General features: G+C 42.8%; 1 protein-coding gene across 1 annotated transcript; it reads right to left on the bottom strand.

Annotated features, from left to right (window-relative positions):
- Positions 1 to 11,135: 11,135 nt before the first annotated feature.
- Positions 11,136 to 16,661, bottom strand: spry1 (sprouty homolog 1, antagonist of FGF signaling (Drosophila)). The gene is made up of 2 exons (XM_067599977.1): positions 15,950 to 16,661; positions 11,136 to 14,453 (listed from the first exon to the last, which is right to left on the bottom strand). The coding sequence occupies exon 2, from the start codon at positions 14,396 to 14,398 to the stop codon at positions 13,310 to 13,312; it is 1,089 nt and encodes a 362-aa protein (XP_067456078.1). The 5' UTR covers positions 14,399 to 14,453; positions 15,950 to 16,661; the 3' UTR covers positions 11,136 to 13,309.
- Between the last annotated feature and the right edge of the window lie 417 nt (positions 16,662 to 17,078).

Below are 17,078 nucleotides of genomic sequence, written 5' to 3'. Positions count from 1 at the left end.
GGAGCGTGACCTTTGGTTTATAATAGCTGACTGTTGATTAGCCTGTCTCATTACCATTCAAGGCTAGTTGTCATTGTCTGAGCTTCCAGTCTGGAAAATGATGAATTGCATAATTATTAAATTCAGCATGATGAGGTGATAAATAGGAAATAATACTTCACAGTGGGAAACAGGTGCACTTCTGTGCTGAATTTCAGTTGGGTGCAACTTCAATCAATTATGTATTCATAATTTTATTTTATTCTATATTATATCCCTTCTGTTTGCATCATGTCTCCTTTAAAAAGGGAACGTGTTGAAACGTGTCAGCAGATTTGTCAGTCCTTACTTGAAAATAAAATTATTCAAAAAAACATCAAGACATGAAGTTACTTTTTCATCCATTCACTCTTTTTTTTAGTAATATCTTTGGGGAAAACAAACACTAAGAAATCATCCTGTCAGACTTTTAAAAATACAAATAATCACAATGAACAATGTGGTTCAATCAATGACCTTTGCAAGTTTGTTATTCACTTTTAACGGCTGTAAACTTTTACAGTATTTATGGGGTGTATTTCCTGAGGATGCAAGATACCCTTATCTGTTTTATAGACCTATTTAGGTCAGTAATAGATCAACATGTCTGGTACAGCGTCTGAGAAGAACAGCAACCTTTAGCATGATGAGCTAAAATTTCACCTAATCGAGACGATTTATTGCCATTTAAATGACATCCTGACAACTTTGTTTTGTGTAACTTGGATCGGTGATTGTGAACAAAAAGTCCAAAGAATACCTTGGAGTAGCGGGACTGACATCATCGGTCTGCACATCTTCAGATTATGAGGCAAAGCTGAAGAGCACTTGCAGGGGAAGACAGGCGGTAATTTGTGTCTCTGTTCAGTGTTTGAGCTCTTCAGAATCTGTCAGTAACGTTCAATCACGAAAAGTCTTTTGTGAAGCAAAACGTTGCCTCTCCGTCTCTGTCATTGTCTTTTCTCAATTTGTTTCTGTGTCTCTCTGCTCTTATCTATACTGCAGTCCATCTGTGTATAAGTGGGGGTTGCTATTGACGTTTTGCATTTTTAGGCATTTTTTTAAGGCAAATTTACACTCTAGAAAGACTTCTTGCAGGTTTAGGCTGAATTTGAAGTTTTATGTTTAGGAGTTTATAAAAAATTTCATTATGAATCCAAATTTAGTAGGATGCAGTTCCTTTGATCGATGTTTTTTCATTGTCTTCTTGTTATATTTAATTGGCAACATTCTGGGCTCACGGTTTGATTGACGCGTATTGGTGCACGTCGACATTTTTTCCTGTTTCCTTTATAAAACAATAGAGAATGCTTTGATCAATGTGTTTTTTCCCTCGTACTGTTCTCTGTGATTTAAAGAAAAAGCTCTATCTCCTGGCCAGAACAACATACAAAGAGCCTCATTCTTCAATCATCATCATGACATGCAACCGATAGTACGGGGTGCAAAAGTCAGAGTCATAGTGCCCTGGCATCAGATGCAACAAAATATTTCCCTGACCTTGCAATCTTCACATGAGAGTAAAAGAGTGCTGGGAAAAGACACAGAAGAAAAAACACAAGCAGAGACACATAGAGGGGATTTTTTTTTTACTTCAGGCGTCCAGCCGACCTTGAATGAGAACTCTTTTAAAGTTGCACCTGTATAGCATGGTGGGGGTAAGTCTGGAGGCTTGATGTGGGCGCAGTGTGTTCTCTACCCCCTCAGGAAAGGAAAGAATTAGAGGGGGCCTTTGTTGTCTACACTAGCTACACCTCATATATATTTTAAAGGCCCAAATACAAGAGAGCAGCCTGACTTGGACCCCCCTCCCCTCAAAAATCAACCTTGGCAGAACATCTCTGATATTCCTGTAAAGACAAATTGAGCATTTGATTGTGGCCAAACATGGACGCGGTTATGAGCATGCGCTGCTGTACCGTCGTAAAGATGAGGCACTTCCAGACAGCTGGTTTCACTTTTTCGTTCACTCTCTCTTCCTCTCTCACGTTCTCTCACTTTCCTTTTGTTCGAACAAAGTGTTCCTCTTTTGATTCATCCTGAGTAATGGTGTGAGATTCACAGGGCAGCTGAAGTTTCCTTTCAACTTCTCACACGGCCTCCACAGCTGGCTGTCTCCAGAGCAGGACCCGGGAACAGATGCAGACAAAAAGCTATAGGCCCCTGCGTGACAGCTATTTTTTCCATCTGCTTCCCAGTGCCTGTTGGGCTTGTTGGAGATGAAACTATATGAGCAGGAATAAACATCATTGTAAATGTAGGTATTAACAACAGTTTAGGCAAACTGGTGAAACTCCAAAGTGACTTTCATGTCATCACCGCATCCATTTGTAGCATCAGTGTCACACAGGATGAAAATCACCACCCACCAAGCACCACATGCTGCTCACATTTGTGTATCAAATAAACTGTTATCTGTCACACTGGCTGCAAACTTTTGGAGTCAATAAAACCTGAACATTTTCTGTTGAATACAACATTTGCCTCTTTTCTAATGTTGTCTCTTCAGACCAAAATATACTTGCTGCCAAAAGACTCCTGATTAGTTTTGTTGTTCAAGCAGCTGCGTCCAAAATCTGGTTTCTTTACTACTTGGATGCTTAACAAACCAACAAGAAATTGGAAAAATATACTGAACTATTAAATGTATATCCTAAACAAACAAATATGCAGTATCTATTAAATTGTCATTTTTAAAAAGTATATTTACATATATTTTGCAGAACAGTTTTCATTTTTCTTCTAGAATACAGCAGAGATTATAATAAAAATGTGAATACTATTTGCAATATAATGGAAATTGGCAATAATTTGTATGTTGTGCCATATATTGCAAGTCTTTTTACTCTATCTATATATTTAACAATACATTGCAAACTTCTTATTAGATATATGCTCACTTCCATGTATGGACTATGTGCTGTATTTATGTGCCATGTGTCAAACATTTTAAGTGCTAAGAATGCACACAAAAAGGTGCAGACCAGTGTGAACCTCCATAAACTGGAAACAATCTCCCATACCACTCTAATAAAGGCAATCTAGCAAAAAGTGTATGGGGAGTAAATCATGCCATATTTCAAAAGTGTCACAGTGTTTTTGGTCTAAGGTGTGAGTCAAAAAATGTTACAAGAAGATAAACATGTGTCCTGAAAATATTCTGGATCAAAAGTTCAATATTTACGGTTTAAATTGCTTCCTTTATACTGTAAAACCTTCCTGATGTCCTGCTCTGTTAAAAAGGCTGAATGAAACATTTTATCTGCTGATTTACCCTCTAAAACCTGGAGAGATTAGACCAGCCTGCACAGTAGTCTACAACAACAAGTTTGGGGTTGCAAGGGAAATTACTTTGGAAATCTGGGTCCAGTGAGAGAGTATTGAAACCACTGAAGTGTTGTATCTGTTCCACATGATGGTGTGCAGGATTGCGTATCTGCATAATACGACGATGAATATATAATGTTCAAAATCCAGCTTTACTTCTCTACACTGAAACTGCTTTGAGTGGCAAATAGCAGCCTTTGGATCTCAGCAACTTAACACATGCACACACACAACGCTCCGACCGAGCGGTGATGTGGAAAAAAAAATTTCCCGGTGGTACACCAGCATTTCTGTATACTCCCTCAGAGCCTGCACACATCCTACAAGGTGCCAATCATGCCATAGTTGACCATGTCTTAGCCTTACCAGGAGCTGTGATTGACAGGTTTGTTTCTATGAAGGGGTGTGGTCTCCAAGAGTCAAGCTGGGTTGTATTATGGAGGGACATACTTAATAAGATCTACAGCAGGGAGAGTGCCTGCCCTTAAGGTCCAATTTCCCCTTTGGCATAATACAGCCATTGAACGAGATGGAGATAGAATCATACCTCTCGCAGAGTTCGAAATTGAAATGTTAAAGACCAGGGCGAGTGGGAATAGAAATGATCAAAATCTCCAGGGTTTTTATGTGAGCAAAGAAGCAAACTTGCGAAATACTGCCAGAGAACGGCAACCCTGGTTGTCAGTTTGGAAACAATTTTCTATTTTTTTTCTCCCTCCACATTTGGTGCATTTGTTTTCAGTTGGCCACTTAACGCCCTTGTTCTCTGCCTTTTTTCCCCCCCTCATCTGCTCTTACTTGTTGCTTTCACTTTTAAAGCACCCCTGAAAAACTGTACAAGAACACCCCCAGTTTCAAAGACCTGGAAGAACAAATGCATAAAAAAAAAGATGAAAAGGAGGAGATTCAATGATCCAACCCTATAATTCCTTGACACATTTCTAGAACCCTGTGCTTGAGCGTAAGCCTAAAATCAACAACAGATAAGCCTTTTCTGTGTCCTTTCTCTTTGATCTGGAGGGGTGTAGGGGGTGGGATAAGGGGAAGGAGGGGGGTACTCCTAAGCTTCCTGTTCAGGACCCCCCTGCTCTGGATTTGGGGCTGGAGACCCTGGAGGGAGGGGAGGGAGGAGTTCAGGGTCCCTGCTAAGCAGATGCCCTCGAACTTTCTACAGGGCCTGATTCTTTCACTGTAATGGGCTGACTGTAAACAGCCAGTAGCACGATTATTAAAAGCATTTTAAAGAAACTTGATACAGAACCGCCATCATCTTCACTGACCAGCATCCATTCATTTGAACCGCTGGTCAACAAATGTATCTGCTTTGGCATGCATGATGATCCTCAGCCAGGTTTTATTTGCACTATTGTGAAGTCAGATCATATGCAGACAAACCACATATATAAGGCAAATAAAATTATCTATAGGTGATATTTAATTCTATGATTTCTATGATATCTTTACATAAATGTATATAAGTGCATATCTAGGCCTAAAAATTGTAAAACACATCACACACCTTTACATTTCTTATTTGAGTTAAATGGCTCAAGTGTAAATTGTAAATGTTTGTGGAAAGGTAGAAAAGACGAAGTAAAAGAGGGAGCGACATGAGGTCAGCTCCTTTATGGAGGTAATCAGAGTTGTCTTCCTGTCTATTCTCCCCTATTCATACAACCTGGCCTTCATTCCCAGAGTGAAACTGGACACCAAGGGTTTTGTTATGGGTTTACAGCTCCAGAGGACAAGGAGACAAACAAGACAGCACAGGAAAAAAAAAAGGCTGTGTTTCCCCTGGAGTTGTAGCACTGCTGTAAAACTGACACTAAAGTTAGAAAAATAGTTTCCATAAAAAGTTAGACTTGACTTTTTCTGAGTGTTGTTCCTTTGACCAAGATAGTATTCTGATGGCAGTGTCTCGTGTTAAAAGTGATTAAACTAGTTTGTGAGGTTGTACAACTGAAGAGCACAACCACAGCAGAAAAAGAGCCAAAGTTGTGGGTAGATGTCATGTCTCCAATTGGGAAACTATTGAAAGTACCCAAGGGGATCAGTAGTGTTTGAAATGGTCTGTGCACTTCTTGAGAATGTCAATAAAATATCTTCAATATGATTTAAAGCAAAGCAAAAGTTTGTAAATCACTGCTGATCAGAGCATTGTCTAAATGCCTTAATTATAATGTATTGCAATAACAGCAGACTTACAACCAGGCATGAAAAAACCACCAACACTTGTTTATTTACCAATATTTATGACTAAAAACATTTAATTCAGAGGGCAGACTCATCAGTCAACCTCACTGTTTGACTCCTGTTGTTTTATTGTTAATATCATACTATCTAAATCCTCAGGCCCGGTCGCATTCAAAGCAGCAAAGTTTTACGATGAATCAATTCATTTTATTGGAGCTGTAGCAATCCATGCAAATCTTTTCCATAGCGTTCAACAAGGGTGAACTTTGACACGTCAGTTTGCACCACTGACCAATAGCCCTGATGAGCTGACATTTGAGGGAGAGGCCAAAACAGAGGAAGCTATCATAGCTTATTATCTGTGTAACACCATTTAAGATATTTTAATCGCCTCTATAGGAGTATAAACTGCCCCACGAAAGAGGAATCAGTATGAGATAGTTGTTATGATGGTACAAAATGTACCGTCACATGAAAACACTTGTTAACTTGTTGTCTGGGTAGCAACCATGCTAAATAGCTTGCTAAGTAACAGTTTATGAGCTAGCTTGCATGGAGAGCTACAGTGACTGACTGGTGTGTGTTCCTGGCTGGCCAGCTACAGTACTTCATCAACCAGCCCTGTGATTAGTCAATACGTCACCAAGCTTCTTGTACCACATATTTTGCAAAGAAGTGCAGACTAATTTGCCACTTTCTGGTGTGACCGTCCTTTAATAGGCTATTAGTCTTTGTATTAGTTAGTCAGTCACCTGTAAAGCATTTTCAGCTGCACTAACTTGCGTGAAATGTGTTATGCAATAAAGAGTGATTGAATAATTGATGCAAATGGATAAAAATGTGACGTGACTTGTGAACCCTTTGAAAATGTTTTAGAAGATTAAATCTAAGGACTCTGATTAGGCTATATGACCTCATGATCTGCAAGAAAATAATGACGTTTTTTAAGAAAAGTTGGCATCCAAACTGTAATCATCTGATCATATACAAGTACATTCACTTTTTTTTTTTTTTCTTGAAAGGAGCTCCCTTTTGTTGGCCCCAAAAGAGCTTTAACTGATCCCAGACCAGACAGAGAGGAGAAAAACTTTCTCTCTGACCATGTTGAATTTTTGGAGGGCGCGTAGGTCTTTAACAGGATCAAAACCAGCCTGATCCAAAACTCAACAAAGACCGAAATATCTCAGCAAGCCCACCTGTCGGTCGACCACACAGCAGGCTCAAAGGTCCACTGATAGTGTGGAAGATTAAAGCCTATCTATCTGTGTCTGGGGAGACTCTTGAGGGTGGGGGTCATCAGGAAAGGAAGGAGGAGGAGGGTTTGGAGGGTCAAAGGGTGAGCAAACCAGCAACTGGGAGGTTAACCATCATACTGGGGATGGGATGGAGGTTTTGGTGGGGAGGGAGGGAGGAGGGGTTGCAACTTCCACCCGGTGACTGGCTGACTGATGAAAAAAAAAAGAAAGTCCCTCATGACCCCCACCCTGTTGCCCCCCAGCCGAGAAGAGCCGGATGGGACTAAAGCCCCCCATTGTTGTCCCCTCACAGAGGATCACCAAGGCCCCAGCAGTGAGAGAGGGACAGGGGGTTGGAGAAAGGATGGGGCTAGTGTGTGAGTGTGTGTGTGTGAGTGTGTGTGTGGGGGGGGGGGTGACTATGGTGTGTGTGTGTGTGTGTGTGACAGTAGGAGGGGGGGTCGGCCCGCCAGCTCAAACACAATCGTGTGATAGGACTTGGCCCTATCTAATCAAGGGCAGGAGGTCACTTCCGAACAACTGGGCAATAAAAGATTATTTCCAGCCACATAACAGAGGAGCCGTTGGAGGGGGGAAGGGGGAGAAAGAGAGAGAGAGAGAGAGAGAGAGAGAGAGAGAGAGAGAGAGAGAGGGAGAGAAGGAGAGGGGAGGAAAGGAGGGAGGGAGAGAGAGCGTGAGGGGGGAAGGGTGGCTGTCTGTGAGGGGAGGAAGTGAATTGAAAAAAGCCAGCAGACGGGAACCATCTGTCTGGATGCATAGTCTAATCTCAAAAAAAAAAAAAAAAAAAAAAAAAGAAAAAGAAAAGAGGCGGAGGAAAGGGGGGATAAAGAAAGAGCAAGCTTCCTCTTCTTCCTTGCAAACACACACACACACACACACAAATCCATCTATCAATCCATCAATCTATCTTTCTAGCTATCTATATCATGTGCGTATGAGATGCTTTTTGGTGTTCTCGGTTGAGATATCGAAGGGAAAAACAGAACAAAAGTGGTTGCAGGGGGCCTGGAATGCAGCAAACACACAAAACTGTCCCCTGGGGCAGTTAAAAGAGGAACAAGGACGTGATCTTGTCAGAGTTAGGCTATGTGAGAAAAAGTTAAAGCAGCTTGGAGACACAGCTGTATGTATTTGAAATGTTCTTCAACGTGGATACTGGATTTTTTTGTGTACTTCTCAAGGTTCTTTTTATTTTTTTATTGTCAAGAGGTGATTTTTATGGAAGGCAGACTCTGTTTTCTGTCATTCTCTCACGTTGTTGTCATTTTGAAATATCTCCTACAATAAAATATAGTCTCTCTGTATCTCATGAACCATTTTGAGAGTATTCTGGGATCAAATTTAACGACTCTTGACAACTGTCTGTTTAACAGCAACAGTCTCCAATAAGAGCAACACTGAGACAAACACCCCGCTGATTTAATTAGCGAGCAGAATACAAAATCACAAGCTAGTCTATTGGTGCCTGTGAGAGCTGGCAAAGGCTTTTTGCGCTAACTTTGCAGGAAGGAAGTGACACTTTGAATACTGATGAGTCAATCGTTCTGATAAAATAGGAGCCATTGATCAACAGCAAATCTTGTCTGTAGCCGAAATAACGCCTGGCCATTAATTACAAAAGGAGTCTTTTGTAATGATTGCTAAGGGTCGTGTATTGTATTGATCCATGGGCCTCCTCCTCCTCCTTCTCATCATCATCATCATCCCCTCCAACTGGCCTTTGTCCATAAAATGGCAGACAAAGACAAGAGACAGGAAGGGGGCTTGGAAAAGAATGTGGTATCAGATAGCTAGTAACGCTGCATAGACACATAGCAGGTAAAGAGGGGGGTGTGAAATTTTTACACTCAGTTCCTGTGGGTGGGTGGTTGTGTGTACCCAGGAGCAAATGCTTAAGAGGCTCAAGCCCCAATGAAACACCTCCATCTTCAATAGCCCTCAACACCTGATAAAACACTGGGTCGTCCCTACAGGCCCTTTATGGCTCCTGTGGAGGAAGGAGGCTGCTAAATGACTGTCTGTCCTCTGACACAGTGCTCGTCTGACAAACAGGAAGCAGCCAGTAGCATCTAAATGTGGTTTTCTCCGGTGTCAGTCACCCAAATGAAGAACAATAAACATTTTTTGCACTTACCTATGTAGCCATGCATATAGGTTTGGTTTTATTTGCATAGGGTTTGAAGATATCTGTTTCTCAGATTTCTGCTTCAACCCCAATGCAATGGAAGATTTTATTTATGGTGTTCACAGTAAAATTACACTTTAAAAATGTATCTCATTCAAAAAAACAATGTCCCTCTGGACAATCTACAGAATACATTGTAAACAGCTTTCTTGAGTAATGATTCTTTTCTAACCCAGAGTAACCAGGGCATTGTTTCTGAAAGACTGTTGCTGTTGGGTTTTTTAAAATGTGTTTTTTCAGTGCATTGAGCACTGCAAATGAAATTATATTCTTATACCTTCACTTCATTCCGGTGGAAGCAGAAATCTCAGAGGCAGATATCTTAAAAACCTGGACAAACAACACCCAAACTATTAATGATATATTTCTTTTTTTGTAATTTGGGTGATCTGACCCTTTACACCTGAAAGAGTTCACCTTACTACTAAAATGCTGCGGTCAAGTTAATTTGTATTTGCAAGGAATTATCTAATCTTTCAGGACATCCCTCCACAAGATTTCCTTGATCTACTTTTCGCACAGAACCAGTTCTGTCAGAGTGTAGAAGTCAATCAGGGGAACAGCAGTTATAATCATGTTTACCTTTTTCAGTTGATGGCTACCTCTCTGAGCACCACAAAATCTGTTGGCCTTTCTGTTGTCATGCCAAGAACAGTCTTTATAATACCATCTCTGTTAGGTGAAAATATCACATCTCCAAGTTGAGGGGGATTTTCATGTTTTAAGTAAAATTGAAGGATTACATGTTCCTCTGTGGGTTGAGAGAATTCTCCAAACCAAACCCTTTTAAAACCTGTTACATAAACTCTGAGATGCATGGTGGTCGAGGCAAACACAAGGCTGCTTTTCTTATTTACTAAGATGTTTACATTGTGGATATACAAGGTTTTCGCCCGACAACAGCCAATGTACTGTGTTTTCCTGGTATTTTGGACACAGTGAATTATAGTAGTGACATTACCAAAACCTGTACTAGAATGTTTTATGTCTATCTAATATTTTTTTAATGTCATTTTAATCCTGTGGAGGCCGAGTGTGGATGTTGGAGGGGTTTCTAAACACATCAGATCTCACATGTCGCTCCAGCACACCGAGATCATCCAAAAACCAAATATCTAAGGAGATAACTTCCATAAACTTTGGTCATCATGCTGATGTCCAAAAAGGCCGCCTTCCTCTCCAAAATCCACCATCCCCACGTTTCCCCTGATTGCTAATTTCTATTTATATGCCATGAGGGGAAATAATGAAAACCAGATGAGGAGGCGGAGGAAAGCTGAAGCAGGCCTTTTGGTGATGAATGCTTTGGAGGACGATGACTGTTTATAGAGTATCCTGCTCCACCGCGGCCGTGCCGGCAGCGGTGCCCTGGCTAAGAAAAGGACTGCCCCAGTAGGATGTGTGGGTTGGAGGTTCCACCATGACTCACTTGGTAGTCATGTGTGTTTGCACTTGCATGGCCCCAAAAAACCCAAAGCTGCAACAAGGGACCCGCCAAGCCTGACAACTCCAAATAGCATTACGTGGGTGTGTGGAGCTGCTAAATTTACTCTGAAACAAGTGCAAAGAGGAGGAGGAGGAGGAGGGGGGTTGTGACCATTTATACCATTGAATTACTTAATAGTGACTCAGATTTCACTTTTTTCGCAGTGGAGTGGTAGTCCCGTGATGTGTAAAATATGATGCAGTTACAGAGCAGTTCACGTGGCAGGGTGACTGAAAAGTGAAAGAAACTATTCAGAGGCCTTAAAATGTTATTTTAGACACCCCCGCCGATTAGATCAGAGATTTAAGAGACATGTTGAGGACTTAACAGAGCCAAGTTTTGGAAATGGTGGGAGTAGGATCTATTTCCTTATTTGGCTTAGGCTGGAAAATATCAAGTAAACACTGTCTTCCTGTTCGCCGCCTTCTGAATACAGTTTAGATCTCTTCCACCCCCCCTCATCTGTACAGGGGAACTATAGTGAAACCTGAAAAAAGAGGCCTCCCATTGTTTGCTATCATCCAGGAGCCAGAAGCAAATGGGGCTCGAATTGCAGCTCTGAAAGGTAACAGGAAATTGACATCGCTAATCCACTCTTAACTATTCAGGGCAACAAAAGGTACATTCCACCAAAAAGGGAAAGAAAAGCACATTAAGTACAGAAGGCCCATTTGGAGGGATGGTTCATTTAATGCAAACTGCTGACAAACTGCAATAAGACTGTATGCTAGTCAAGTCTTAGTGAAAGCCTGGTCAGCTTAATGACAAAAGCAACTAGATACTTCCTTTGTGCTCATGTTTACCATTAGCTTCTCATCTGTGAAGTGTTTAAACCAAACCTTAACTACTCACAACCACTTCAGCTTTTAATGTAGGGCTCTAACTGATCAAGAGCTTCACATTCCCATTTAGCAAAACTCTGAATCCAAAGATCCCAAGCCTGTTGCACACAGCACCTGAGGGCACCACCGTCACATGTAGCTGATTATAAACACGGTTGTGTTTTCTTGCCAACGCTGCAGCTTTCCAAACCAAAGCCGCAGTATATTTTTTCCTTTGTCCTAGAGAATTTCCTGGTCACAGTTTGTATTTCCCCAACTGTTGGCATTTCTGGCTGACCAACCAACTTTCACAGTGATGATCTCATCCCCTGGGGGCCCGGAGGTGGAGGGCTGGGTGGGTGTCAGTGGGGGTAGGGGGTCAGCGGACTTCCCAAGTGATAAATTCACTGACAAAAAGAGGCGGCCAAATGGGGGAGTGTGGGTTGGGGTGGGGGCTGGATTTGCCGCTGTCGTTGCCTTTAGTGCAGGAACCACGCCATAAAAGCCCAGCATTGATAGCCCTGGTTTATTATCTTTGAACAGGTGGCCCCAGCTACTCGTAATGGTTGTTCCCATTTCTCAAGGCACACACTGTTGGGCTCCACAATATGGAGACCATTTGGGAGTTTGGGAACATCCCGATCTAGCCGCGTTAAAGCCCAGGGAATAAACTACAGTGCATAGTTTTGTGGTGACTTGTTGGCTGGTGACTGGAGTGGGGGGTTTAGAAGGAGACTTCCTGTGAGCATAACTCATGGAAACGTGGAGGCTCTGTTGATGCTAACAGCTTCGGGGCTAATCGTGTCAATGACCTGTATTGTTTAGCTTTCAAGGTTACCGAGGAGAATCGCAGCAAAGAAGCCCTCCAAGAATGTAAACAGTCACATTTTGAGCTACAAGCTGTTTCTACTCACTGCTGAAAATTTTTACCAGGAATTCCACACCCATCATGAACACACACACACACACACGCAGAAAACAGTGATTTGCTGTTCGCCAATGAACCCAAACTCAGAAACAGACCGGTATTCCCTTTAAATCAGCCATCAGTCAGACCTTTCATTCCTCAAACTGCTCGCTGTTTCTCAACAGCACAATCAGGACACCAGACAGAGCTATTTTTTCATTAATTAATATATTTTCTGCATTAAAGTTAACATAGTTTTCTTTTGTGCCACCCTTTAATTTTTCAGTAAGTATTTGATATTTTGTTATATTCAGACATGAGTAAATTTAAGACTGTCTCTTGCAATAAATATCATAAAATAATAGAGCTTCACATAATAAATATTTTTTACAACAAAAAAAAAATGTTTTAACAGACATTTTTCTTTAAAAAATAGCCAGAATTCCTCTTATGGATTTTGAGCATACAATTTACACAAAATAAAGAAAACAAAACAAAACAAAACATGGGAGAATGCCACAGAATGTGTATGAAGAGTTCAGATGGGTGGAAGAAGAGAAACATATCCAAGTGGAGAAAAAAAATACTATGAGATGGATGTGCTTTCGTTAATGCAACATGAGCATAGGAACCACGGTTTTAGTGTGGTAGCAACCAATAATTCAAACATACCTGCTTGCTATGAATACCAGGTAACAGCTACATAATTGCCCTATAGTAGATCGTCCTTCACAGATTTGGTAAGAGGCAGCTCCCACCGGGCACAGAGACCCAGAGGAAACTGCCTACCTAAAACGGAAGAAAAACTTTTTCATATATATATAAAAAAATAGTGTTAATGAGGAGCTGAGGATAGACATAGAAACAGTTAAGGCAAACACTGGTCTGTAAAAACATGGTCCTGATCCAGAAAAAATAAAAATAAAAATTGAGTGGTTTTCGTTACTCCTTTGCTTAGCTCCTTAGGGTTCCGCAGCGAGGAGGGGAGGCAGGTGGGAGGTGCTTAGAATGTTTGATAAACATTAATTTGTGACTATCATCATCATTATCATTGTCATCATAAGATCCACATCAAGAGTCTCCCGCGCACACGCAATCACAAACACACAGGGGTGATCAGGAAGGTTTTTCTTGGGTCTGTGGGGGCCAGTTCTCCAGTTTGCAATAGACAGTGTTGGAGTTCTTGCAGCGACAGCCAGGCCTGTTAACCCGGTCGTAGCAGCCCTGGCACGCCTTCAGACACCCCTTGACAGGCGGGTAGCATAGCAGACAGGGGAAGAGTACCGACATTAATCCCATGCACAGGAAACGAGAGCAGCAGTGGGAACGTGACAGTGAGCAGGGGTGGTCAGCACACGAGTCCCCCTCATCATCATTGGAGCAGTGGTAGAAGATGCCTTTGACCAGGCACATGCACGTGCCGTGCTCCAGCGCGCTCTCAGCAGAGCAAAGGCACTGGCCGTTGCACGCCAGACATGAAGGCAGGCTCCTAGGAGCCGTGCAGTCACTGCACTTGCACTTCCCACAACGCTCACAGATGAACTGGTGCCCGGCAGCAGCCACCACCCCGTTGCCAGAGCCAGAAAAGTCTGATTTCCCTTTGCCCGGGGGCTTGAGTGGAGCCTCTAGTGGAGGCTGGTGGAAGTGAGGTCCCTGCTGGGGCTGTAAAAGGGCCTTGGGCTTGGGCTGAGTCCTAACAGGCCGCTCTGCTCTGTGGTGGTGCTGTAAGTTCATGCCGGGCCTGGTGGGGGGCGAGCGTGCCAAAAGTCCCTGCTCAGAGGAGGCACTACTGTTGCTCCCTGAACTGGCGGCACTTCCTGTGCTAGTGGAGCGGCTGAGCCCCGGCGCCCGGGACCCGCCATACTGCTGTCCCCCAGCCACAACCACCATGCCGCCCCCGACATGATGGTGATGACCTGACGGCCGGTGCTCATAATTGTTGTTCACATTGACGAGGATGACCTCGTGAGTTCTCTCCTGCTTGTCCTGCGGCCTGGGGGCCATGCGGGGTGCAGGGGGCCTCCGTACCACCGAGGGCCCCTCAGTGTACTCGTTGTTGGAGCGGATGGCCTTGATTTGGTCCAGGGAGAGAATGGCGGCATGCTGGAGCTCCCGCTCGTAATCCGACCTCTGCCGGCTCTCTAGGGAAGGCTGCTGGATCACCACTAATGAACCGCCGGGGCCATGTTGACTTTGGAGCTCCATCTGGGGGGATCACCACTTCCGACATTCACCGTGGACTTGGCATGCATCGGAAAACCTGCCAGAGGGGGAAGAGAGGCCGGGGAGAGACAAAGGAGAGGCAGGGAGGGAGGGGACATCATCAGAGAGAGCCAAAACATGGCATAACTGGCAAACAGACACTGTCCTGATAGGAGAGGGGTTAACACAGTTCCCAGGACATTTCATATACGTAACCAAGTGAAAAGAAAAACTGCATTATTGCTAATCTAATTATTGCTATACAGTAATATAATTACAAGTATACTAAAACTGGGAAAATAACACATGATAAGATTATAACAGTGAAATGAGCAACAAGATTAATTTTAATATTTGAAGGTGTAGGCTTTTTAACAACTACCCAGACTCACTGTTTTCATCCTGTCAACATGACAATATGTCACTTTTGATCCCGTTAAGTGAGGCAACCCGGGAAAAAAGTTGACTATTAACAAGACTTTTTGTACCTTCCTCCCCAATACGCACACATCTAAACTTCAGTAGGGCCTACAAATACTTCCCCTCCTCATTTACATTTGTATGACTAGTTAACATTTAAATGCACCGCGGCGACGAAATGAGGACACGATCCAAGGGAACTAAATGAGCTGCCTCGCTTAGTATTCTATTACTACACCAAAAAGGATTTCAGGGAAATGGGGACAAAAGTAGAGCAAAAAAAACTAAGGTCAGACCAAGTTCCGACAAAACTCAGACTTTAGTAGAAAAACGAGCCGAGCGCTAGAAAGTTTTCGGATTTAAACTTCACCTCAAACTAAAGCAAGACATATTTTCGAGATTATCTGGAGCAAATAATTTGTCTAATACGCGTGTGTATGCCATAAACACCACCATGAATATGGGTTCGGGTTATCGGAGATGTTATGAAGCAAAGCCGACCTGCACGAGGCCAAAACCTACATAGTTTGCAAAAACATAAAGCCTGGCTGCCCTGTAAAACACATCAAACCTCACGGGAAGAGACGCTGCAGCCGAAGTGATCGATTTTGCTGCTTTTTGTGCTTTGCAAATAAACAAACGCTTATTTTTAATAGTGTACCCGTCAAAGGGCGCACTAGGCTATAAGTAGGATTATCCGCACGGAGCGCGTTCAAAGGAGAAGACGTCGTGCGCAGTAATAAAACCAGGATCCTATAAAACCCACAGAGCCGGAGATCAAGAGACATTAGAGGACGCATCCAAATAGACGGGGAAAAACTTATGAATGAAAACAACCGCCGTGGGGGAGGGGTGTTTGTTACAGCGGAGCCACGGAAGGACACAGGCATGGAAATCCATCAACTTCATCAACTAATCGCGATGATTTTAACCCACTGCGGGTGTTTTTTTACGTGCCATACGCATAGAAAATGCCACGGAAAGTCTTAGACTTTGTGCACCAGTCTAACGAAACATATACATCGCTACAGCGGCGCATACTACGTCGCTACGTGCGCTACTATCGGGCAACAAATACTGTAAACCCAACTAATATGCGTAAAACAAGTGTAAAACAGTTAAGAGGATACGTACCTATATGCAACCATCCATAACGTCGAATCCATCAACCAAATAGCCTACCAAAACTCCATCCAAAGGGAAGGGGCAATGTCCAAACGTAGACTATGAGGCATACATTCACAGTCTGTTAATCCAAGTGCGAGTGTATCCCTTTGCGTTATTCCCTTTTCTCGGTCAGTTTTAAAGAAAAGTTCAGCGCGGGTTACGCATGCATTCGTCCCAGGATACGACAAAATAAATCCACGAAGGAGCACTGATGGAGTAGGGAGGGAAGGAAAGCACCCGGAGAACTGCTGCGCACTTGGAGGCCGATCTCTAGGCAAGACAACCCAGTAATAGAAGTCCCGTAGGAATTGTTGTAAAATAAAAATAGCGAAAACAACGTCTCGGAGAAATAAAATTAAAGACGATTGAGCTTATATCCAAGAGTTTCTCCTCTTCGAGTATCTGTTGAGAGTTGAGTTTAAGTTCTGGCTGTTACTTATTGTTGCGGGGAATCTGCGCTCTTGTGCAAAAAGCGTCGTCGGGTCGCAGATCGCGGTGCGCTCTCTCCAGCTCTGCGGGCCTGTTCAGCACTGAATGAATGAGAACGCAGGGCTCAGTGTTTGCTCGACAAGCCAACTCCCATTGGCCATTCACTCCACTGAAAAAGGATACATCGCATCCGCTCCTGATTCATTGGGCAGATGTGGAAGGCCGGGCGATAGAGATGTGTGCACTAGTTAAGGTGGAACGGCTTTGTCTTTTGAGTTGGCTCGACGAGGGGGCTCAGGGAGGAAAAAACACTAGTTTCCGGTCTTGTGGGCTATGAATAATGAAGTGAATAAGGTTAATATGACTAATAGTGACGCAATAAACGCCACATTTATTTATATACTTGCTGATTTTCTATATTTGGTACTAAGCCATAGCTACATACACGGGGCAAACAGAAATTGAAAAAGCCCCTTTTCTTAAATGTATCCTTATTTGAATCGTTTTGTGAACTGCTGCTGGAACATTATCTTAAATGCCACATTGCTTCATACACATATGAGCTGTTATAGACACTGAAAGTATTTTATTACTACAAATAAACTAATGATACAGTGATAAAGGCATCTTCACAGTCTTGCTTCAGAAGTTTAATGAACCTTTTTCA

This window comes from Thunnus thynnus, chromosome 9 (assembly GCF_963924715.1).
Source record: "Thunnus thynnus chromosome 9, fThuThy2.1, whole genome shotgun sequence".
In the NCBI taxonomy this organism is placed as follows: domain Eukaryota; kingdom Metazoa; phylum Chordata; class Actinopteri; order Scombriformes; family Scombridae; genus Thunnus; species Thunnus thynnus.
This window is presented reverse-complemented; position numbering and strand designations above follow the sequence as displayed.